Consider the following 26,555-nt stretch of genomic DNA (forward strand, 5'->3'; position numbering starts at 1 on the left):
CTCGTCTTTAAATTCTGTGACTGACATTTTTTTATTTCTTGTAATACTTTCCCTGAAATATAGAGAAAAAAAGTCTTTGTCGAAGAGTACATCTTTGAATTTTCTCCTGGGGCAGATTAGTATAAGTTAACATCAAATTGAACCTGTAAATATGCCAAACCAATATTCATTGACATATTTTCAATTTTCAAAACCAAGCATATTCGTATAACATTTGTTTTGTTATTATTATACCAATGACCTACATTGTTCATGACATAGGTAACGCCTTCTATTTCAGCCAATGACAATAATGAGTGTTCTTGATTGAAGGCTGCTCAAAGATCAGCGGCAAATATTTAATGTATATCCTGGACGAAAATATGTTAATATATGATATGAATATGAGACAGACATACCGAGGTGTTTGTACATATATTGAAGGTATGCGTGTGGTCAGGGTTTTAATTTTTATTGATATTTTCTCTTTTGGGAGATAGTTGAACTTTGTCATTTTTGGAGTATATACTTGCATAAGAGGTGCATAGCGTTTCCGAATAACTCCTACAGTAACTACAGTTTGAATGCTAGGAAGTTTTCACTTTGCTGGCTGTTTGTACATATATTGAAGGTATGCGTGTGGTCAGGGTTTGGATTTTTATTAATATTTAATATTTGCTCTTTTGGGAGATAGTTAAACTTTGTCATTTTCTGGAGTCTACTTGCATAAGAGGTGCATAGCGTTTCCAGATAACTCTTCCTACAGTGAACCATATACCTATGTGCTTCCATGCTCAACTTTGTATATTTTAAGATAACACTTTGCATCTGCGGGGGCCTCATTTATGTCTCCCAGACACAATAATATCTCAAAGAAAGTCCAACATTGACTTTGTTATAATACTCCTACTTCAGAGTGGAGTGCGGGGCATCACTTTGTCTAGTTTGCAACCAAATCACATTTTCTTATTTCATAAACATCTTTAAACGTAATTGCTAAAATATCTATCAAGAATTATTTAGTTTGATCTTTATGAAGATGAACAATAAACTGGAATTCTTTAAAGTGATGAAACATATCTGTGAAGTAAAGGGCACAGTAAATCCCTATTGGAATTCAGAGATACTTGTCACCTCAATTTTAATATATATATATATAAAAACGAAAATAAATATTATCCACAAAGAAACTAATTGCTTAAATAATTTCTTCGCGATTCGCATTGTCGTATTTCTTATAAATTATTTAACTAAAAAGGGAATGGTGTCGACAATCATAAATTAAACTAACCAATCTTTCTCTCAAGTACATTTAACTAAATATTTAAAATTATAGTGTTTGATAAGATTACTGTGTAGTGTAGTTTACAGAGTATACAGACTTCATAAATGTAAACGGACACAACATAACTTAGCATATTTATACAAATTAAACATAAGAAGATGTAGTATACTGCCAATGAGACAACTCTCCACAATAGACCGAATGGTATATAATTTAACAACTATGGGTCACCGTACGACCTTTAACAATGAGCAAAACCCATACCGCATAGTCAGCTATAAAAGGCCCCGAAATGACAATTTTTTGAAATGTAAAACAATTCAAACGAGAAAAATAACGGCCTGAACTTAATTACAAAACAATAAACGAAAAAAAATATGCTATACAGCTACAAACGACAACCACTGAATTACAGGCTCCTGACTTGGGACAGGCATATATACAGAATGTGGCGGGGTTAAATATGTTTCATGGCACAAAACCCTACCCCAAATCTGGGACAGTGGTGTCACAGCACGATATAACAACGATCTATAAAAATCAGTTGAAACGGCTTAACTCGTCAGATCAATACAAAGCACATAAAAACCCTAACTAAAACACAAAAGATTTGAGAGTACTCGCAGTTACGGGAAGCTAGTTGAAAGCCAATAAAAACTAATAAAAAATCTAAACCCATAGACCCTAAGACTAAAATATCAATCAGTACACGCCCAACATCCAACGGATTTAGCGTAAAGACGTCACTAACAGTTAACGAAGAACATGGCCTTGTGCAAAAAGAATTCAACACACTAACAATTGATTATGTTGTTAATATCATAAGCCTTGAAAAAAAAATTATAACATGTTCGTTTGCATTTGTCAAAGCACTGGTCAGAAGAACAAGGACAGATAGATTTGTAGTAAAAATTTACAGGATGTAGACAAATGGCTGAAATCATACATTTATTGAATGAAGACTAGTCTTATTTATGAATGTGTAAAGATCCACATTTAAGTACCACAATTATCCGATATCCTCTTCCATGCGGCACCTCCTTATCGAGTTTCTATTACCCATCACCTAACATGAACTAAAATGCAAGAAGATATTAAATACTAAAAATATGGATTTCAATCTGAAAAAGACATGCTAGATCGCTTCCTATCGCATTTTTCAGTTACATAGACAATAACTGTTTAATGTCTTTAAATATCAGCTGTATTTGTACGAGGCTAAGAAACAGGTGTAATGCGAGCTTTAGCGAGCTATTACTCCTGTTTTTAGCCGAGTACAAATGCAGCTGATATTTAAAGACACTAAAAAGTTATTGTCTTCATCCTGCAATTAATTTTGTACATTTTTTTTCCATCCCAATCGTTGAATTTGTTTTTGAAAGGAATCGACACGACTTAAACGCGGACCCCAATGAGGAACCCAAATTGAACTGTGACGTAAACAGTAATTTGACATTACCGTTCGCTCGCAACAGAAACAGGATACCAGGAGACTATAAACGTCTAGTATACGTATATCGCTTCGTGTTATCTGTACACCTGTATTAGTATATTAGAATATATCAAAGTGCTCTCGACCAATGAAATTGTAGGATTTGATGCCTCTTAATTGTGAAGAATGAATGTAAATCATGTTCTTAGTAAGGGATTATCCTATTATGAGGGTCTATTAACAGTTCAAAACAACGAGTTTCTATAAATGAGTTACAACTACCCCGAAACACATTTATCCGATTGAAAGGATTTATCACACAGTGATTGAAACTGACTAACAGTTGAATTGTGAAACAAACAAAAAACTCAAAATAAATTTAAGTTTACTGTGCAGTAAAATTGGTACCGTGAATGTTATTATGAAAATATTAATAACTTCAAATTACTAAATGATTAAACAATATCAAAGCTTTTGCAAAAAAAGAAAAAAAAAAAGCTTTAAAATAAACAAAATACCTTAATCTTTATAGCTTTCAAAAACTTTGATCACTGGACCAGCGGTTTGGAAGAATAGTTATTTCCAATATTCCGATAAAAAAAAACAGGAATTTAATTTACGTCTTGAACATATTAAAAAATTTTAAAGGCATGTTATTTGAACATTTCCCTGACATAATGAAATAGTATTTGGTGTACTGAAAAAGCCGGACCAAAATATTGGCTGCTAAATAAAATTTAGTTGTAAATGAAATGTATCAATTGATTTAAACTGTAAATTAAAAAAAAGGGATAATTCATCACTAAAATATTACATGATTTACATCTATACTCACAATCAGAAAACATACAATTCCTTCATTTTCATTGTTCTGTTGTGTCGCATACATGTAATATGTATAACGCATTTTTAAAAAAATATTTCCCAAATGATAAGAAAGTCCTTACATCACTAAATATAATCCATAAATGAAATGTCTAAAAAGGAAGTCATGCATTAATTATAAACATTGCACTGACAATGAAACTAATTCTTAAATACAACCAATTAAGAGATCATTTGAGCCTTGAGCACTTTACAATATTCTAAGTTTGTAAGAGAATGTTACACCCCAGTTCTATTGTTATACTTCACAGTTTCTATTTCTGAAACAAGTGTAAATTGAATAGATCTATTGTTACGAATAACAATGGATTTTGACCACAGGGTATGACGAGCGGGGTTTCTGGAAACCCCTGCTTCTACATCCCGAAAACACAGTCCATTGTTATTCATAACAATATGAATTGATCTTTTTAATAGCATGACCACAAGAGATTACGAATAGTGTTCACTACAAGTTGTTTCAAGACATATTAAAAAAAATATATATTTCAGGAAATTCCAATAGCGAAAAAAATCTTTAGCATCTATTTTGAATAAAAAAAAATCATTTAAATACAGTAACTCCTGGAACTTGTATGTAAATTATACATTAAATAAAACATATAGTTTACATTTGGACTAAGTCTTTATCATTAAAATAAATTTATTAATTTTTGGATTGTTGAAGATAATGATGGCAACCAGGGGCGGATCCAGCCATTTTTAAAAAGGGGTGCTAACCCAGGATAAAGGGGGGGGGGGGGGGGGTGGTCCAGCCATATGTCTCCATTCTAACAAATTGATGGTAAAAAAGGGAGATTCCAACGCTCGGATCCCCCCTTTTGGATTGCCCCCAAAACGGGGGGTTCCTACATATGCAATCTGTAAATTTGTATGTTAAGCGTGTCCGGTCGTCCAGTTTCTAATCCAGACACACCTATTCCTCCGTATAAATCATGGTTTGATATTGTCAAAAAAATGCTATCCCTTCTTTTTCATTTAATATTCAATGTAAACAAATATAGGGTTTAGCATCGGATGTAAGTTAGTTATACACTTCGGGATACGGTGTGTCTGGATAAGAAACCCCTCCGGCCTCCGGTGTATAACTATTAAATAATCCCTTACTTCATGATAAGTACTCGTTTACGCTCGTACTTAATCACGAAGAAAGGGATTATCATTCTCTTACATATACTTAGAAAGGTCGACTGCAGCATAAATTTGTTTAAAATCCATTCAATGATTTTGTTCATTCTACTGTAACACAGTTCATTCAGATCGATACAAACATGGCCGTTACTTATAAACAAACTAGATATTAACCTTATGGATTTGACATGGATTTAAATCATAAAGCAAAGAAAAGGTAAATTAAAATATATTATGTGTCCATACAAAGTTCTATTATTTCAAATAGACTACATTTTCTGTTATATTATTATTGCAAAGAAATTTTAATATTTTTTGTCACGGAATAGAAGTCGCTTCATAATATAAGTTCCGAATGGAAAAAATACTCTGTAATATTATTTCCGCTGGAACAGATAATACAGTATTTGTTCCTTACGGAATAAAGGTTATGGAGTATTTGTTCCAACAAGAACAGATATTATGACATTGTTTATAACAAAGTTTTCAGTGGAACTTCTGTTAGGCGGAACAAATATACGTTGACATGATATGTCGACAGTCATTTGCATTTTAAAGGGGCACTAGCTACGAGATATATCAAAAATCTAATATATGATTTTTTTTGTTCAATCATTAATGAAAGTGAAATAGTGAAAATATTATTCGCTTTTAGCCGCCAGTATGGTTCAATTTTGTCAAAATAAGCTAAGAAGGAGGGTTGAGATCTCATAAACATGTTTAACCCCGCCGCATTTTTGCGCCTGTCCCAAGTCAGGAGCCTCTAGCCTTTGTCAGTCTTGTATTATTTTTAATTTTAGTTTCTTGTGTACAATTTGGAGTTTAGTATGGCGTTCATTATCACTGAACTAGTATATATATTTGTTTAGGGGCCAGCTGAAGGACGCCTCCCGGTGCGGGAATTTCTCGCTGCATTGAAGACCTGTTGGTGACCTTCTGCGGTTGTCTGTTCTATGGTCGGGTTGTTGTCTCTTTGACACATTCCCCATTTCCATTCTCAATTTTAAGAAACATTGATGATGAATTATTCACTTGCAAGTGAATAATTCGACCTCATTGAATCCGTATTCATGTGAACTTCAATTTAACCCCTTAGCTAGAGATGGATAACACGTGAATTGTATGTGTAAAGTTATTTAAAGGAAAAGAATGTCAACATTGAAAGTGAAACAAAGGTAAATCATTTGATTGACTGATCCGATCCACAAAAAATCATTCTTATACAGGTAAAAACGATGATAAACATATATTTTTAATCTATCATATGAAATTAAACAGACCTAGAAAAATCCAATAGCACGAGTTCACTTAATTTATTTATATCTTTATTTATGTTTACATCGCTTATATGGTCATCGGATGACTTTGGAGGTCAACTCGATAGTTAATTAGATGGCTTTCTGCAGAAAGAAAAAACAATGCCCATCAAAATCCAAAAATGATTTTATCTTTCTGAAACAAAAAAATGCATTTAACTTTAAATTTGTATATATCTAGTGGATGCCAGGCCTTAAAACTTTCCAAACTGGACAGGTAAGTTTGTACAATGAGTAGTTTTTTAGGAGTAAATACAGCCATTTTTGTTTATTTGTTATGATGAACCTTAAATGACGATAATTTATTACGTGTGTTATGTTTGGAGTTAACCTGTTTATTTTTAGCTTGCATGTGGGCTGTTTATTGTACTCGTATAAATGTACATTAACGAGACTGTACATTTTCTGTAAAACAAAAATTTACCAACTTGAGGGAATGTTTCAGGAGACAAAATTCAAAACATCTCAATCGACTGTATCCCCTTGTCTAGGGAAAGATAAGTTTGAATATAGCGATAAAACCGGTCAGGTATATAATTTTTTTCGTTTATTATTTTTTCATAATTTAGGCAGTTGGGTTTTCCTTTTGAAGTGTTTTATATTTTGTTATGTCACGGCCTTTTTAACTGACAATACAATAAGGGTTTTTCTCATTGTTAAAGACCGTAACGTGAACTATAATGTCCGCAATGTCATTAGGACACTGTGGGTTATTAGTCTCATTGGCAACCATACCCAATCTCCTTATTTTATATCTAGCATGGACACTAGCTCTCTGATTGTAATACTAATTGTAGATTGTTTTTTTACACGTATGTTTTCAATAATTCTATCCGAAGAAAAACTCGCCATAGGAATATCCTATGTTATTGTCCAGTAAAATGTTTGAAATGTCGTTATTAAATCTGACATTTGAGGGCCAAAAAGGTTGTTGAGTTTTTCTAATGTCTTATAATTAGTTTAAATTTGATAAAAATTCCTCCATGTTTGTACATTTGCTAGACAGAACTTGATGGACTTTTTAATTGAAAAGATTATTTGTCGTTGCATCATTACTTTTTAAATCTGGTGATAGACAATATTTTGAATAGAGAAATCGTCTCATTTTGAAATGTCTTATGTGAAAATTAAAATTAGAAAAAAGAAAGCGAAGGAACCCGGTTTTAACCTTTAAGAAACAACATCAGATAAAATTTCATGTTTAATTTGACGAAATTATATTTTAGGAGCAAAAGCGGTATTCATTCAATGTGTTCTATCTGTTATGGACATGCCGATTACGACTCTCACATAATTACGACCCTCGTCGATAGAACACAAATTACTTAAAACCATTAGTTATTTTTTCCTTGATAAACATTTTTTTCTTAGAAGTTAGCTGAAACTAGAAATCGTATTACAATCGGGATTTCATATTCTAAATGTTACGATGATGTTATTTATAGAGCTCATAATTAACATTTGATCCATATAAACTCACTTTCGCTTTGAAAAAACTCATTCTTTAAGTTTCAAAATTTAGGACTGTAGAAAGATGTCAACATAATGAATTTATCGGTACTCATCACATTGTAAATATTTAAAAAAAGAAAAGAATAGTTTAGCTTACTCGATTTGTCATTGTTGAAGAATGTACAAGAACCTATACAGGAAGTTGTTAACATTCTTGTCATTTTGTCTCAGATTTTCTTTCAAAAATTCGGCTATGAGCGTTTCGAATAAATATTTCAAAAAAGCGCTTTGGACGCATGAAATTTATAACGTGTTGTTTTCATTTTTTGATAATTGTCTCATTTACAATCATTATAAATCTCCTTATGTTTAAATGTATTTCGATTCAGGTATTAACTCGAAGTCGTTTGTTTCTTCATCAATAGGTCATGCTTATCTCATACGGATTATGAAGTATTAACACTATAGTTTATTCTTCTCTTAAAACTTTAAAAAAACAACATATTTTCAATAGTATGTGTAGTATTGAGTAAAACACATTGTAAATCAATTCAAAAGGGACCTTAGTCCTGCCATGAACACCATAGTGTCCACATAAAACAAAACAACACCAAAGACAATCATTAACAAAGGTACTTAATATATGGAAACAGACCCTTGTACATGTCACGTTGTAAAAGTAGGTTTTAGATCTCAAATCTCAATTTTTCAAATTTCGATTAAAAAACATCCAATAGGTACAAAAAAGAAAACAAGAAATATCAGTATAAGAAAAGAACTTTACTTTGAAAAAAAGCTCATAACGGAATAGAATCATACTTGAAAGGTAACAAAACAAATATACCAAAATATCCGAATAAGCACCTCCATTGATTCAGCGGGCTTATAGGGTGATCTGAGTTGGTTAAAAAAGATTAAAAAATAATAATTTGTATGGTTTCAGCAATTCCACGTTTTCAATACTAGTGGCAGGTTCGTCAGGATGTGGGAAAACAAGCTTGGTCAATCGCTTTATTGTGAGTACAATTATAGTAATTAATAAAGGCAACAGTAGTATACCAATGTTCAAAAGTCAAAAATCGATTAAGAGAAAACAAATCCGGGTTACAAACTAAAACCGAGGGAAACACATCAACTATAAGAGGAAAACAACGGAACAACAGAAACACTGAACTGTAACAAAAACATACGCCAACATACTTAGAAAAAGAACTATTTGATATCACTTGCAATATTCCTGACATGATACAGGACATTTTAAGAAAAAATGTTTGGTTGAACCTGTTTTTATGGCTAGCCAAACCTCCCGCTTATATGGCAATGTTAAAAAATACCGCAAAAAAGACAACACCACATGGCAGGAACACAGTACAAACAAACGCAATAACACCTAGCACAGAGAAATACATAAACAAATAATATAACAGTACATTACAAACCGCAGAACAACAACGAACATGAATTAACGACAGCACAGAACACCACAAACTGCGCGTCACACGAATGGACCAACGCCACAAAAAGTGACGTATTTTTGTGACGTATATGTTATTACAGGTAATCTTGCAATTTATAAGGAACGAGATAAAAAAAATTCACAATTATTTTCACATTACTAGTCCAAATAATTATCATGATTATGACGGTCTTGAAAGGCTATTTTAAATTAATGCTGTGACGACGTCATAACTATTTGGACTAACACAATACTTTATCCATGGAAAATTGAAATTAACTCGACTATACTGACAAATAAGACATCTGTGAAATGTACCGAAAATACAGAATTCAAACCACAAACGATAAGACATAACACAATATTTAACCGTACTTACAAAAGAAACATCATAAATAAAAACATAAATGTTGGATGCATAAATACCGAGACACGTCGTATAGCAATGTGAATTCACACTCGGCAAAACAGTCATATTCGGGAATAGGTCACGTTCGGTACTTAGCGGACAGACGACGTAGATGGTAACATACAATCTAAAACGTGGTAAAAATGTCGTTAGTTAGTTACTACACAGACACATCGTATAGATCAACAAATTTGTGATGGTGTCCATAAAATTTACGGAGTGTCATTTTTAATCTTTCCTCCTCATAACTCTGTTGGAGCAGTTTCTGCGTAAGGAGCACACTCTTGTATATGAAGTCCATATAGTGTGATCATGCACGAGCATAACGTATCAATTGAGATATGTATACACCATACGTCGAGCAGAAGCATCTACTACAAACAGAAGTGATAGAAGAAACTACATACTAATAACTAATACATAAATATAATAACAATTTAACAGTGAGGACACTGAATGTCTGTGTTGTTTATTTTCAGACAAAACGCATTTTAAAGATTTTAAAGATTTTTGTTATGATTACCTGAAGCTGGCAACGCATGCAAAAATGCCTGAAGGACATAACCTCATTTACTAGTATTTAAGTTCTTGTGGGAGACTTTTATACAACATTATATTTCACTGTTACTGCTTTACTATTTCTGATTTGAGATGTCTCAGGCTAGTATTGTTCGACTATTTAAGTTTTCAATCATGTTGGATGTTCCTTTCATTATTGCTATTGTGATCTCGTCTGGCTTTTAAAGGTTTTGGTACTAGGATAATGAGAAATTTTCCATCACAGGAAAACTATCTTAACCTCGCAATATTATATGTATGTATGTGCAAAGTTGGACTGTATAGCATATGTATTGTTATTTGTATCATTAGATTATTATTTTAATGGCATACATTTTCTTTTACGTGTTTTACTTAGTATTCATAAATAAAATCATTCGAAGTCTGTGTACCAAATTTATGCAAAATTTACCGTTTTGACAATGTCCCACGAATAAGTGATTCAAAAATTATTCAAGCCAGCAATATTAATGTAATGAGTATCAATGACATGATTTGTTTATGTGATTTGTTTTCTTCAGGGAGATAAATTCAAGAAAGAACATTTACCTACACAAAGTTTGAACAGTGTAAGTACAAAATGTTAATGCATTCTCTTCTCTTCTTTGTTTTAAGCTATTTTAATTATGAGATCTATTGAAAGTTCTACTATGTTCTATAGATTTAAGATATAGTGAACCTTCTACTATGTTCTATAGATTTACGATCTAGTGAACGTTCTACTATGTTCTATAGATTAAAGATCTAGTGAACGCTCTACTATGTTCAATAGATTTAAGATCTATTTAACGTTCTACTATGCTCAATAGAGTTAAGATCTAGTGAACGTTAAAATAAGTTCTATATATTTACGATCAAGTGACGTTCTTCTATGTTTTATAGATTTTTAAGATCTAGTGACAGTTCTACTATGTTCTATAGATTAAGATCTAGTGAACGGTCTACTATGTTCTATAGATTTAAGATCTAGTGAACGTTCTACTATGTTCTATAGATTTACGATTTAGTGAACGTTCTACTATGTTCTATAGATTCAAGATGTAGTGAATGTTCTACTTTGTTCTATAGATTTAAGATCTAGTGAACGTTCTACTATGTTCTGTAGATTTACGAGCCACCAATGTTACGGAGATTACTTGATTGAACCATGTAGTAATGTACTGCACTTTCGCTGTGGACTGGGTATAAGACAAATGTTCGTTCGACAATATTGTCGACCGTTTATACAAATTTCGATTACAAGAAAGAAAAGTTATACAAAATATTACTTTATTAAATACCAAAATTGACTCCAAAAACCAATACATTGAAAATCATCATGGGCATTTTAATCCACAACATATTTGTTCGGTTTGGTTGATTGATATTTGATATTTTTGTGCTCCAATGGGTAATATTTGTGCACCCCCAACTGGACGATTTTTTGACTTATTAAAAGTAAAATTCATCAATAAAAACTTTTCAAAGACGCAATATGCATCTTGCAAGTTCTTTAAATTCTGTTTTAGATAAATTGATGATGTCCCATCACTCAATGAACGGGTTTTCTTTACAATGTTTTTCCTTTGGTCATGGTTTTGACTTTCTTTCTATGTTTTTTTACTATTCTTAATTTACTTTAAATTGGAATGGACTAACAATTCTTTAGTTATAAAATTATACAGAAGTGTCTAAGATATTTCATTACCTGTCCAGGGAATACATTGATTACTGATAATCTGCATATAGGATGATAGAAAGAAGAAGATGTGGTATGAGTGCCAATGAGACAACTCTCCATCCAAATCACAATGTGTGAAAAGTAAACAATTATAGGTCAAAGTACGGCCTTCAACACGGAGCATTGGCTCACACCGAACAGCAAGCTATAAAAGGCCCCAAAATGACTAGGGTAAAATAATTCAAACAGGAAAACCAACGGTCTAATCTATATAAAAAAACGAGAAAAGAGAAACACTTATGAACCACATCAACAAAAGACAACCACTGAACAACAGAATCCTGATTTTAGACAAGTGCATACAAATGCTGCGGGTTTAAACGTTTTAACAGGCGCCAACCTTCACCTTAACCTGAAACAGTAGTGCAACATTACAACATAATGATCTCTTTTATGGAGAAAACGTAGTAAAACTCTAGTAAAGTCTTTCAAATTGCTCCTAAATCGTGGGATAACTAGCCTCAGGCATGACCATTATTAACTTATCATGATGTATTTTTGTAATATAAAGGGAGTTGAAGGAGTGAGTTAACATATAGCAAAAAGGTACTTTGTGTCTGTTAAAGAATATGCTATCATGAACATGTTGTGTAGTTAGGGTTATACATATCATATAATTTTATTCTCGTGCAGCCAATACATTATATCGGTATAGATGGTTTTGATCGTTAATATTAGAATTATTAAATACACAAGTAAATAAACAAATTTATAAATAAATGGACGAAAAATGAATGAATATTAAAGGGAGGTTTCTTGTGTGGGGCTTGCTCGTTATAAAATACATTAAACCCATTTGTAAATTATAATGCCAATTTTCAAAAAAGAAATGCAAAAGTTGAATACATAAAAAAGAAATTTCCAAAACAGAAATGCAAAAGTTGAATATATGAAAAAGAAAATTTCCAAAAAGAAATGTAAAAGTTGAGTACATGAAAAAGAAAAATACCCAAAACAGAAATGCAGAAGTTGAATACATGAAAAAGAAAATTTCCCAAAAAAGAAATGCAAAAGTTAAATACATAAAAAAGAAAATTTCCAAAAAAGAAATGTAAAAGTTGAATACATGAAAAGGAAAGTATCATATGAAAAAGAATTTTAATAGATTTTAAACAAAATAGTTTCAAAATATAAGTTTTATGTTTTTTATATTCAAATAGACGTCGCATACCGTAGAAGTAAATGGAAGACAGATTCGTATACTGCTTGTAAGTATGATATATTTGTTGTTATTCTTTACAGTTATTTGACTAGGATTGTTAATTTTTCCTACACGTACAGATGGTCGGTTATTCTCTCCGGGCACTCTGGCTCCCTCCATCAATAAAAACTGACCGCTACGAAATAGAACAATAGTGCTGAAAGTGGCGTTAAACAACAACTTATCAATCAATCAATAAAACAAAGTTAATTCTGACGTGTTTGGTCGCTTGTTCCATTTTATGTCTCTTTAGCTTCTGCAATAGTAGTTGTTGGTTTTAGATTTTACCCTAAAAACCACAGTGCATTCTTATATTTTCAGTCGTGTTATTTAAAACGAATTTTTATCCTATAAATATACAGAGTAAAGAAATTACCGAAACTGGAAGGTTTGTTACATGTCTTGATCCTTTACTCGATATCGATATGGATGAACGAGTTCAAACTAAAATCTATGAAAAAATATGATTTCAGCTGCAATTGTAGATTTCCCATTTCACAGCAGTAGCGCATATGTAGCGCATATGCTGCTTCCTCGAGCTCGCATGGCATATTCGAATCTTAATTAGGATGTTCGCTCCTCTTGTTTTTTTTTTAAATTTTTGTTAGATATTCCGAATCCTTTTACCGATGTAGTGCCAACAAAAAATGTGCCCGCTAACCCCTTTTTTTTACATGATTTTATGACATATACATGTAAATAAAAAACCATTTTTGAAAATCTTATAAATTCCTTGTTATTTTTCATAGTTTTTGAAAGAAAAAAAGGTGCCAATATTGAATGTGAGAAAAATCTAGAGAGAATCATTTCCCGCCAAATTTCCAATTGATTATATCTTAAAAACTAGGACAATGACCTATAATTTTTTTCTGCTTTTTAAATTCTGTTATTTGTATACCATCAATTTATTACAATCTGTTGAAAATCTTGTTATTTTAAACAGAGGAGCTAATATCCTTAATACTTTACGCTCGTACACGTTCGCAATATACGGACTTCATTTTTAATAGGGATGTGATCCTAATATAGAAACGGCCAAAACAAGAGTTATGTGGAAAAAAATGACCAAAATCGACCCTTAATAGATTTACCGGACACCATCACGAATTGGTTGACCCCTACTATATGTCTGAGTCTCAACTCACTAGCGAATATAAAAAAAGAAATGCACATATTATTATATCAAGAGGTGTAGTTTGGGTGTAAAATAAAAGAAGATAATCCCTGCCTTCTGTAATAATGCACTAAAAGGGGACATAAATCAGGCCATTTTATTTTTAAATTGATTCACATTTTGTCATATTTGGGCTTTTTATAACTTAATTATGCTCCTCAACATGACCAAATTTATGATTTTCATCAAATCAGATATTATTCAATATGTATAGTAATGATGTTTCAGAATGACACAGATGGGGATAGAAGATACGAGAGATTCTCAATCAACTATTATTCTACGATGGACGCAACTGTTATTGTGTATGATATCTCCAAACAGGTATGTTTTGAAAAAAAAAATCTTTTTTCATTATTAATCATTGTTTTAAAATGTTTTAAATATTATAATAACTAATTATAAAAGTAAGAAGATGCGGTATGATTGTAAATGAGACAACTCTCTACCAGAGACCAAATGACATAGAAGTTAGCAACTTAAGGTCATCGTAAGGCTTTCAAGAATGAGCAAAACCCATACCGCATATATAGTCAGCCATAAAAGGCCCCGAATTGACAAATGTAAAACAATCCAAACAAGTAAACTTAAGTTTTTATTTATTTTAGAGTAAGACACAAATACTTAATTTACCAAAAAAAACCAAAACAGGAAGATATTTATTAGAAGGTACCAAAGACAGTATTGTAAATGAATAGAAAATTAAAGACAAGGTGTGCTTTGTAGTTATGTGCACTGTGAAAGAGATCAGCACAGATTTATATGTACATGTATACACATATTAAAGTAAGGTGATGTGGTTTGATATCCAATGAGACGATTATACACCAGGAATCAAATGACGAGTGTGAAAACAAATGAGGTCACCGTATGGCCTTAGAAAGGAGACAAAGATATGTTGTAAAAAGGCCACAGCATGACAAAGGTGAATCATTTCACAAACGACAACCACGGAATTACTGGTTCATGACACGAAGCAGACACAAATAAATGATTCAAAGAAAGAAAACAGAAATAAGTTGGAAAGGGACGTGGCTAGGCAATAAACTTTAAACAATGTAACAAAATAGCGCTACTCACATATGCCGCGGACAACAAAAATATAATATGTATAACATTTTGTCAACTTTTCCGACTTATCATGTTATAGTGGTCTTTTTCTTTAAGGAATCTTTAGAGACAGCAAGCGATATATGTGAGCGATGGAAAAAATACAATCAGGGGACCAAGAAAGCAGTTGTAATTCTAGTAGGAAACAAATCTGATATGAAACGTGAAATCAACAAACAAGATATCGAGGTATTATATATTGTTTGGTTCTTAACTGAAAGTTTCAGATATCCTTAAAATTATAGATCAGCAAGTTGCATTCCTGTTTAAGTTCGCAGTTCAAACGGGGTTATGGGATTTGAGTACCCTTGACGTCCACGTTGGCTTACATAAGCGTAAATGCGCATTCGCATGCAACTCCCAAGATCCTGTAATATTGGCCAATGGACGTTGCAAACTTCAACCACCAATTTTGTATATAATCTTAAACTTCATCCAAATTATGTATTATTTACAAGGCAGCTAAATTCATGTGCAACATGTACATTGAGCTGCAAAAGTTTCTTATCATCTACATCCGATTTCACCTGGATAGATGCACGCTTGATAAAGCTAGTTGGTCTAGCGAAATATTATTGCGTTTATTTTTATCGTTTTGCAAATATTTTAAACATTCTAATATTTACATACTAAATAGTGTGTTAAAATTACATTGTTAGGCAATCTATATATATATATATAGATTGCCTAACAATGTAATTTTAACACACTATTTAGTATTTGTTTTGCATGCACACGTATAAAAATTGCGGTTTTTATCCAACGCAATCATAGGTTTGAACGTTGTTTTCAATTTAGACTTGTTTATATTTTTTCGTTTGGGCTTGTATTATATTTGCCTTCGGGTTTATATGATCCGTTCATCCTATTTTGACTCCTCAAAATTCAAGAGTCTATCCCAAATTGAGGTAAATTATGTGGCCTTCCAATAACCGTTTCGATTCCTAACATCACTGAAGAGACATTAATTGTCGAAATCCGGATATGTTGTACAAAAAATCTTTGCACCTTTGTTTGCGGTATACCATCTTCGCCGCAAGTTTATTGTTTTCTGTTTGGTATTAAATTTAAAGTCAAGATCCATTTATTACACCTTGTGATCCGTTTATTTGGCAATCGCCAATGGCAGTCAGCAGGATTAAAGAACATTTGTTGTTCGACCTGTTAGTCAAATGCGTTTTGTTAAAATATACTTTTTCACTTTTTTGGTCTTTTGGAAAATGTTGTTTGTGCTGTATTTAGACCCTCTAACAAGAAATTTGTTTTGCATGCACACGTATAAAAATTGCGGTTTTTATCCAACGCAATCATAGGTTTGAACGTTGTTTTCAATTTAGACTTGTTTATATTTTTTCGTTTGGGCTTGTATTATATTTGCCTTCGGGTTTATATGATCCGTTCATCCTATTTTGACTCCTCAAAATTCAAGAGTCTATCCCAAATTGAGGTAAATTATGTGGCCTTCCAATAACCGTTTCGATTCCTAACATCACTGAAGAGACATTAATTGTCGAAATCCGGATATGTTGTACAAAAAATCTTTGCACCTTTGTTTGCGGTATACCATCTTCGCCGCAAGTTTATTGTTTTCTGTTTGGTATTAAATTTAAAGTCAAGATCCATTTATTACACCTTGTGATCCGTTTATTTGGCAATCGCCAATGGCAGTCAGCAGGATTAAAGAACATTTGTTGTTCGACCTGTTAGTCAAATGCGTTTTGTTAAAATATACTTTTTCACTTTTTTGGTCTTTTGGAAAATGTTGTTTGTGCTGTATTTAGACCCTCTAACAAGAAATTTGTTTTGCATGCACACGTATAAAAATTGCGGTTTTTATCCAACGCAATCATAGGTTTGAACGTTGTTTTCAATTTAGACTTGTTTATATTTTTTCGTTTGGGCTTGTATTATATTTGCCTTCGGGTTTATATGATCCGTTCATCCTATTTTGACTCCTCAAAATTCAAGAGTCTATCCCAAATTGAGGTAAATTATGTGGCCTTCCAATAACCGTTTCGATTCCTAACATCACTGAAGAGACATTAATTGTCGAAATCCGGATATGTTGTACAAAAAATCTTTGCACCTTTGTTTGCGGTATACCATCTTCGCCGCAAGTTTATTGTTTTCTGTTTGGTATTAAATTTAAAGTCAAGATCCATTTATTACACCTTGTGATCCGTTTATTTGGCAATCGCCAATGGCAGTCAGCAGGATTAAAGAACATTTGTTGTTCGACCTGTTAGTCAAATGCGTTTTGTTAAAATATACTTTTTCACTTTTTTGGTCTTTTGGAAAATGTTGTTTGTGCTGTATTTAGACCCTCTAACAAGAAATTTGTTTTGCATGCACACGTATAAAAATTGCGGTTTTTATCCAACGCAATCATAGGTTTGAACGTTGTTTTCAATTTAGACTTGTTTATATTTTTTCGTTTGGGCTTGTATTATATTTGCCTTCGGGTTTATATGATCCGTTCATCCTATTTTGACTCCTCAAAATTCAAGAGTCTATCCCAAATTGAGGTAAATTATGTGGCCTTCCAATAACCGTTTCGATTCCTAACATCACTGAAGAGACATTAATTGTCGAAATCCGGATATGTTGTACAAAAAATCTTTGCACCTTTGTTTGCGGTATACCATCTTCGCCGCAAGTTTATTGTTTTCTGTTTGGTATTAAATTTAAAGTCAAGATCCATTTATTACACCTTGTGATCCGTTTATTTGGCAATCGCCAATGGCAGTCAGCAGGATTAAAGAACATTTGTTGTTCGACCTGTTAGTCAAATGCGTTTTGTTAAAATATACTTTTTCACTTTTTTGGTCTTTTGGAAAATGTTGTTTGTGCTGTATTTAGACCCTCTAACAAGAAATTTGTTTTGCATGCACACGTATAAAAATTGCGGTTTTTATCCAACGCAATCATAGGTTTGAACGTTGTTTTCAATTTAGACTTGTTTATATTTTTTCGTTTGGGCTTGTATTATATTTGCCTTCGGGTTTATATGATCCGTTCATCCTATTTTGACTCCTCAAAATTCAAGAGTCTATCCCAAATTGAGGTAAATTATGTGGCCTTCCAATAACCGTTTCGATTCCTAACATCACTGAAGAGACATTAATTGTCGAAATCCGGATATGTTGTACAAAAAATCTTTGCACCTTTGTTTGCGGTATACCATCTTCGCCGCAAGTTTATTGTTTTCTGTTTGGTATTAAATTTAAAGTCAAGATCCATTTATTACACCTTGTGATCCGTTTATTTGGCAATCGCCAATGGCAGTCAGCAGGATTAAAGAACATTTGTTGTTCGACCTGTTAGTCAAATGCGTTTTGTTAAAATATACTTTTTCACTTTTTTGGTCTTTTGGAAAATGTTGTTTGTGCTGTATTTAGACCCTCTAACAAGAAATTTGTTTTGCATGCACACGTATAAAAATTGCGGTTTTTATCCAACGCAATCATAGGTTTGAACGTTGTTTTCAATTTAGACTTGTTTATATTTTTTCGTTTGGGCTTGTATTATATTTGCCTTCGGGTTTATATGATCCGTTCATCCTATTTTGACTCCTCAAAATTCAAGAGTCTATCCCAAATTGAGGTAAATTATGTGGCCTTCCAATAACCGTTTCGATTCCTAACATCACTGAAGAGACATTAATTGTCGAAATCCGGATATGTTGTACAAAAAATCTTTGCACCTTTGTTTGCGGTATACCATCTTCGCCGCAAGTTTATTGTTTTCTGTTTGGTATTAAATTTAAAGTCAAGATCCATTTATTACACCTTGTGATCCGTTTATTTGGCAATCGCCAATGGCAGTCAGCAGGATTAAAGAACATTTGTTGTTCGACCTGTTAGTCAAATGCGTTTTGTTAAAATATACTTTTTCACTTTTTTGGTCTTTTGGAAAATGTTGTTTGTGCTGTATTTAGACCCTCTAACAAGAAATTTGTTTTGCATGCACACGTATAAAAATTGCGGTTTTTATCCAACGCAATCATAGGTTTGAACGTTGTTTTCAATTTAGACTTGTTTATATTTTTTCGTTTGGGCTTGTATTATATTTGCCTTCGGGTTTATATGATCCGTTCATCCTATTTTGACTCCTCAAAATTCAAGAGTCTATCCCAAATTGAGGTAAATTATGTGGCCTTCCAATAACCGTTTCGATTCCTAACATCACTGAAGAGACATTAATTGTCGAAATCCGGATATGTTGTACAAAAAATCTTTGCACCTTTGTTTGCGGTATACCATCTTCGCCGCAAGTTTATTGTTTTCTGTTTGGTATTAAATTTAAAGTCAAGATCCATTTATTACACCTTGTGATCCGTTTATTTGGCAATCGCCAATGGCAGTCAGCAGGATTAAAGAACATTTGTTGTTCGACCTGTTAGTCAAATGCGTTTTGTTAAAATATACTTTTTCACTTTTTTGGTCTTTTGGAAAATGTTGTTTGTGCTGTATTTAGACCCTCTAACAAGAAATTTGTTTTGCATGCACACGTATAAAAATTGCGGTTTTTATCCAACGCAATCATAGGTTTGAACGTTGTTTTCAATTTAGACTTGTTTATATTTTTTCGTTTGGGCTTGTATTATATTTGCCTTCGGGTTTATATGATCCGTTCATCCTATTTTGACTCCTCAAAATTCAAGAGTCTATCCCAAATTGAGGTAAATTATGTGGCCTTCCAATAACCGTTTCGATTCCTAACATCACTGAAGAGACATTAATTGTCGAAATCCGGATATGTTGTACAAAAAATCTTTGCACCTTTGTTTGCGGTATACCATCTTCGCCGCAAGTTTATTGTTTTCTGTTTGGTATTAAATTTAAAGTCAAGATCCATTTATTACACCTTGTGATCCGTTTATTTGGCAATCGCCAATGGCAGTCAGCAGGATTAAAGAACATTTGTTGTTCGACCTGTTAGTCAAATGCGTTTTGTTAAAATATACTTTTTCACTTTTTTGGTCTTTTGGAAAATGTTGTTTGTGCTGTATTTAGACCCTCTAACAAGAAATTTGTTTTGCATGCACACGTATAAAAATTGCGGTTTTTATCCAACGCAATCATAGGTTTGAACGTTGTTTTCAATTTAGACTTGTTTATATTTTTTCGTTTGGGCTTGTATTATATTTGCCTTCGGGTTTATATGATCCGTTCATCCTATTTTGACTCCTCAAAATTCAAGAGTCTATCCCAAATTGAGGTAAATTATGTGGCCTTCCAATAACCGTTTCGATTCCTAACATCACTGAAGAGACATTAATTGTCGAAATCCGGATATGTTGTACAAAAAATCTTTGCACCTTTGTTTGCGGTATACCATCTTCGCCGCAAGTTTATTGTTTTCTGTTTGGTATTAAATTTAAAGTCAAGATCCATTTATTACACCTTGTGATCCGTTTATTTGGCAATCGCCAATGGCAGTCAGCAGGATTAAAGAACATTTGTTGTTCGACCTGTTAGTCAAATGCGTTTTGTTAAAATATACTTTTTCACTTTTTTGGTCTTTTGGAAAATGTTGTTTGTGCTGTATTTAGACCCTCTAACAAGAAATTTGTTTTGCATGCACACGTATAAAAATTGCGGTTTTTATCCAACGCAATCATAGGTTTGAACGTTGTTTTCAATTTAGACTTGTTTATATTTTTTCGTTTGGGCTTGTATTATATTTGCCTTCGGGTTTATATGATCCGTTCATCCTATTTTGACTCCTCAAAATTCAAGAGTCTATCCCAAATTGAGGTAAATTATGTGGCCTTCCAATAACCGTTTCGATTCCTAACATCACTGAAGAGACATTAATTGTCGAAATCCGGATATGTTGTACAAAAAATCTTTGCACCTTTGTTTGCGGTATACCATCTTCGCCGCAAGTTTATTGTTTTCTGTTTGGTATTAAATTTAAAGTCAAGATCCATTTATTACACCTTGTGATCCGTTTATTTGGCAATCGCCAATGGCAGTCAGCAGGATTAAAGAACATTTGTTGTTCGACCTGTTAGTCAAATGCGTTTTGTTAAAATATACTTTTTCACTTTTTTGGTCTTTTGGAAAATGTTGTTTGTGCTGTATTTAGACCCTCTAACAAGAAATTTGTTTTGCATGCACACGTATAAAAATTGCGGTTTTTATCCAACGCAATCATAGGTTTGAACGTTGTTTTCAATTTAGACTTGTTTATATTTTTTCGTTTGGGCTTGTATTATATTTGCCTTCGGGTTTATATGATCCGTTCATCCTATTTTGACTCCTCAAAATTCAAGAGTCTATCCCAAATTGAGGTAAATTATGTGGCCTTCCAATAACCGTTTCGATTCCTAACATCACTGAAGAGACATTAATTGTCGAAATCCGGATATGTTGTACAAAAAATCTTTGCACCTTTGTTTGCGGTATACCATCTTCGCCGCAAGTTTATTGTTTTCTGTTTGGTATTAAATTTAAAGTCAAGATCCATTTATTACACCTTGTGATCCGTTTATTTGGCAATCGCCAATGGCAGTCAGCAGGATTAAAGAACATTTGTTGTTCGACCTGTTAGTCAAATGCGTTTTGTTAAAATATACTTTTTCACTTTTTTGGTCTTTTGGAAAATGTTGTTTGTGCTGTATTTAGACCCTCTAACAAGAAATTTGTTTTGCATGCACACGTATAAAAATTGCGGTTTTTATCCAACGCAATCATAGGTTTGAACGTTGTTTTCAATTTAGACTTGTATATATATATATATATATATATATACATGTATATAACGGGTTTGTACTTACATGAGCAACACGACGGGTGCCACATGTGGAGCAGGATCTGCTTACCCGTCCGGAGCACCTGATATTACCCCAGTTTTTGTTGGGGTTCGTGTTACTCAGTAGTTTTCTATATTGTGTTTTGTGCACTATTGTTTGTCTGTTGGTCCTTTACTTTTTGGCCATGGCGTTGTAAGTTTATTTTCGACTTATGAGTTTGAATGTTCCTTTGGTATCTTTCGCCTCTCTTATACAGTACATTAAATTTTATACATCTTTTAAATTGGCCGAAGAAACATTATACTCTCTGTGGAGCGCTCGGCCTTGAATGTAGTTGAATTTATAATTTCATTCATACGGACGTTTAGTATTTACGTCTTACCACCACCACAGTGTTAGTTGCTTTGTCGGCCGGCGCAAACACAAAACGCTTTGCGAGTACTTGAATTATGTTTTTAATCCTAGAAATGGGCATATTAAATACTCTTTTACTCATTTTTAAATTATTTTCGAAATGTGATATGCGAATATCAACAAATTCATTTAGACATTTTCTTAAATAGGAATCAAGTGATTTTTTGTCAGATTTCTCTCGTTTACACCAATGTTTCCAGTATGATGAAAGAGCATCTTTAATGACCTGGCGAAACTCTGTAATAGTTATCCCTGGAGGCTAGATGGTGATCTTACCCTGACACACCAAGTCAGAATGGGATAAATATTTTACATCCCCGCTGTTCTAGATTAGATAAAAAAACCCCATTTACACTTCATAAAATTTAGTTTAGAACGCCACACTTTATATATTACTATATAGTATATACCCTTTATGAGCCCCGGACACAATGTTTAAATATGTTAAATTAACAGAAAGTTTGTACCCAGTCGTCCAGGTGTAGGGGTCTGAATCGTAGGTCTATATGATAAAGCTCTTAAGTTCGAATCCCAGCATAAACACTGGATTTTTTCTACATAAATTTTGATAGTTTAGTCTTTTCCGTATAAATAATTCTAAGTTTTATTGTGGATTTGACATTACCGCCAAAATGTTACAAAACAAAGGAAAGCACGCAGAACAAAGAAACTCAAGCTAGGGTGATCTGGTAGGGGTGATCCGGCTCAGATCACCCCTGGTAGAACAAAGGAGCTGAGATGTAATTCCAATTAATTTTCGACGGTATACGATATGCAGGTTTGTTTTTCGCAGAAAGTTTATAACCTCTCGGTCTTGAACGATGTTGAGGTCCCCTGTAATTACATAGCCATAGGGGTCATATCTAAACTTTGATGTTTCAATGTCTCATGTTGAGGGAATATTATTTTCAATACTAACATCTAATGTAACTGACGTATAATTACGAATTAAACTTCTACTGGTTTTGTATTATGCGAATGAGAAATTATAGGTGGCTCTATGTTATAAAAATATGGAGGTATAAAATTTTGAAAGGTAGAGTCATCAACAATACTAGACAAATTATCAAAATTAACACCTCTATTAATGTATATATTTGATGATCTTCAGGTTTGTCAACATTAAAATGAGAGACTTTAGTCTTTCATTTCTTTGGTTTGTATCATTTATAGTATAAGAAATTGCTTTTTTTAATCATTCATAGTGTAAGAAATCGATATTGTATCATTCATAGTTTAAGAAATCGATATTGTATCATTTATAGAGTAACAATTCGATGTTGTATCATTGTTAGTGTAAGAAATCGATAATTGTTTTATTCATAGAGAAATTATTCGATGTTGTATCTTTCATAGTGTAAGAAATCGATAGTGTATCATCCATAGTGTAAGAAATCGATATTTGTTTCATTCATAGAGTAACAATTCGATGTTGTATAATTCATAGTGTAAGAAATCGATATTGTATCATTCATAGTGTAATAAATCGATATTGTTTCATTCGTAGTGTAAGAAATCGATATTGTATCATACCTGCTGTTATAACACGCTAGAAGTGATAAATTCATTTTACATTTTAGTCTTTATTTTTTATAAAAAAAGTTCCGAATACCAGTACTTTAAGATAAAAGTATCAACTGTATATTATCATAAGTTATTCAATTATAAAATATCTCAAAATGTAAGAAGCATTATTTTTATCGTGATAATTTTCATGTATTTTAGGATTTTGCAGAGAAGGAAAATTTACCCCACACAGAAACAAGCGCAAAAACAAATGAAAACGTAACCGAGATGTTCATGTCAGTAATCAAACGACTTATAGAAAATGGCGATGATGATGGTGGTGATGTACCGGCAGACGACCGCCTCGCCTTGAGAAAAGGATATTCCAGTATGAGTATGCATGAGGACACAGTGCCTACTACGACGACGCAAAACAGTGCATGTAGTTGTGTAATAAATTAAAGGGTTAAATAAGGACTGCGTAGACACCTTGATGGATGGTTCGGCCCCAAAGACATCAGAACCAGAAGCTGTTCATCTATTTTAACATACCTCAATAGTTAAGCCACAATATAGAATGGTTCCCTGTCCTTTATCTGTTCTGTTTTGGTGACTGAGATACCCGTAAGTTGCAAGGGAGAGGACCAGCCTAAATAGCAGTAATTTTTATTTTTTCATTTTTATTATGGATGATTATTTATTGTTGATATTTATAAAGATATTGATGTTTTATTTGGTGTACACTGTCGTTTACCATGGTCGACGTAGATTTAATATAATGGTGGGTGAGAGAATTGTTTATATTCTTTTAGCCTTATCATTCACTATTTTATAGGAAGTTAGAGTGTTACAGCTATGTCACAGTAAAATCGACATCATAAGTCTATATAATGTATAAAATTGTTAAAAGGATGTAAAAAGTCAAGTTATTTAATATATAACTTAAAGGAGCTTCGCCATCTTTTATCTTAGTTATTAAATTTTGCAGTAGATTTTGATAATCATTTTAAATTTAATTGTGTAATACGAGTGTATCAAAAAATCTATGTAATACTATTTTATGTTTTTTTCGATGATATCTCTTTTAACATTTTTACTCTCATTTTTCCAATTTGTTACAACATGTAAGTCAGCAGTACAAAATAAAATAAAGGATAATTATCATAATAACCATCGTCTTTACATTGTCGGCCAAACATTTTCTTCGCTGATGGTAGACTTTCATTATTTGATAGATTGCATATCAGGAGCAAGTTAAAAATGTTACATTTGAATGCATTAAAAATCCCCCAAGAGCAGAGTTGGCAAGTTTAGGTTCGAAAATATAACAGATTTTTAAAACTAACTAGTCTAATTCATATAAAATCTATAGTATTTTATCATAGAGACGTCGATCGTTCATTTTGTAAGTCATGTTTTGTTAATTAGCCAATTGAATCAATTGATTTATGGCTTCTTAACGATCAGCGGCGAATATTAAATGTAAAATCCATACTCAGGGCTCATAACAATACAATTTTAAATGATGTGAACACGAGAACTATTTTCCACGAGACTTTATCCTGAGTCAAAATCTTAACGTGCCACCTCCTTAAATGAGCAGTGACCTACCCGTACCCAAAATTCTTACACCAAGCCGATCGGTCTTAGCTGTTTCTCCTTAATACCGAGTGTTGGCTGAGAAGCAGCAAAATTAATACCAATTGTAAAGTCTTTGTCTAACCCAATCGGAAATAGAATCAACGACATTCTTCAATTGGGACTATTAGGTGGTTCGTCATTAATTTGACAAATGCGAGGTGGTTCAACATTAATTTGACAAATTATAAATAAAAATGTAACCTGAAGTGGTGTCATTATGCTCGGTTAAAAAAATCTAAATAAAAATAAATTGCTATAATAAAAGTAAAATTTAGAATTAAAAAAAAAAGAAAGAAACGTTTTGATAAATTTGAAATGTTCGAACATTATTTTACAAAATAGCTTTTACAGAGTACAGGGTATTGAAAATAAAATGATATTGTAGTTTTCTTACTTCACTAAGAAAAAAGAAAAATTAAAATACAATCCACCATAAAATTGAATTGTCTGAGTTATCTCTCTTTACAATGTAAATTACCTAAATCTATGAAAGAATAAAAAAAATGAATAAAGGAGATGTAGGATATAATACATTAATTACACAGCAACCTAAAGACATTAAAACCATAAAACCATGATTTTATTTCTAATAGTTTAATAGATATCTGATCTTGTATTGTAATATCTCTATGAAAATTTACGCATTACACAAGTCTATCCTTTCCCAAGACGTGTTTTCACTAAATCCGTTGAAGGTGTACTGATTAATATCTTAGTATTGGAGGAAATGTTTTATTCATTAGTTGAAAAGATCGATATTTTATGACCTTTGACTTATCTACTGTTTTCGTGCTCGTAACCTATCGTGATCCCTGTCCAACTGTTTTACAGCTTGTACTTAGGTTGTGTTAAACCACTGTCACAGGTTTGAGGTAGAATTGAGGTGTGTCAAACTAGTTTAACCCCGTCACATTCTGTATATGCCTGTCATAATGGCAGGACAGTGGTTGTCGTTGGTTGCTGTCTGCCACTGCCATACTTCGTTTACAATTTTTTTTAACATTGTTTAGGCTGTTGGTTTTCCTTTCGAATTTCTACACATTTTCTCATGCCGGGTCATTTACAGAAGGCGCAGGATATTTTGGCGTAAAAATCAGAACAACTGGTCGAAAAGTTATGCACCGTT

General features: G+C 32.6%; 1 protein-coding gene across 1 annotated transcript; it reads left to right on the plus strand.

Annotated features, from left to right (window-relative positions):
- The first annotated feature begins 4,750 nt into the window (after positions 1-4,750).
- Positions 4,751-24,958, plus strand: LOC127701416 (ras-related protein Rab-30-like). Its single transcript, XM_052205278.1, has 7 exons — positions 4,751-4,929; positions 8,424-8,496; positions 10,425-10,472; positions 12,784-12,831; positions 14,227-14,322; positions 15,166-15,297; positions 24,008-24,958. The coding sequence occupies exons 1-7, from the start codon at positions 4,901-4,903 to the stop codon at positions 24,248-24,250; spliced, it is 669 nt and encodes a 222-aa protein (XP_052061238.1). The 5' UTR covers positions 4,751-4,900; the 3' UTR covers positions 24,251-24,958.
- The last annotated feature ends 1,597 nt before the right edge of the window (positions 24,959-26,555 follow it).

The sequence above is a fragment of the Mytilus californianus genome, unplaced genomic scaffold, assembly GCF_021869535.1.
Source record: "Mytilus californianus isolate M0D057914Y unplaced genomic scaffold, xbMytCali1.0.p SCAF_5, whole genome shotgun sequence".
NCBI classification, from domain to species: Eukaryota; Metazoa; Mollusca; class Bivalvia; order Mytilida; family Mytilidae; genus Mytilus; species Mytilus californianus.

What these genes read in the sequence shown, in the direction of transcription:
- LOC127701416 (XM_052205278.1), top strand. Translation starts at nt 4,901, where the DNA reads ATGGATTTAAATCATAAAGCAAAGAAAAG. An exon ending in CTACACAAAGTTTGAACAGT is followed by an intron (nt 10,473 to 12,783) that starts GTAAGTACAAAA and finishes ATATTCAAATAG; the next exon opens with ACGTCGCATACCGTAGAAGT. An exon ending in TGTATGATATCTCCAAACAG is followed by an intron (nt 14,323 to 15,165) that starts GTATGTTTTGAA and finishes TTTTTCTTTAAG; the next exon opens with GAATCTTTAGAGACAGCAAG.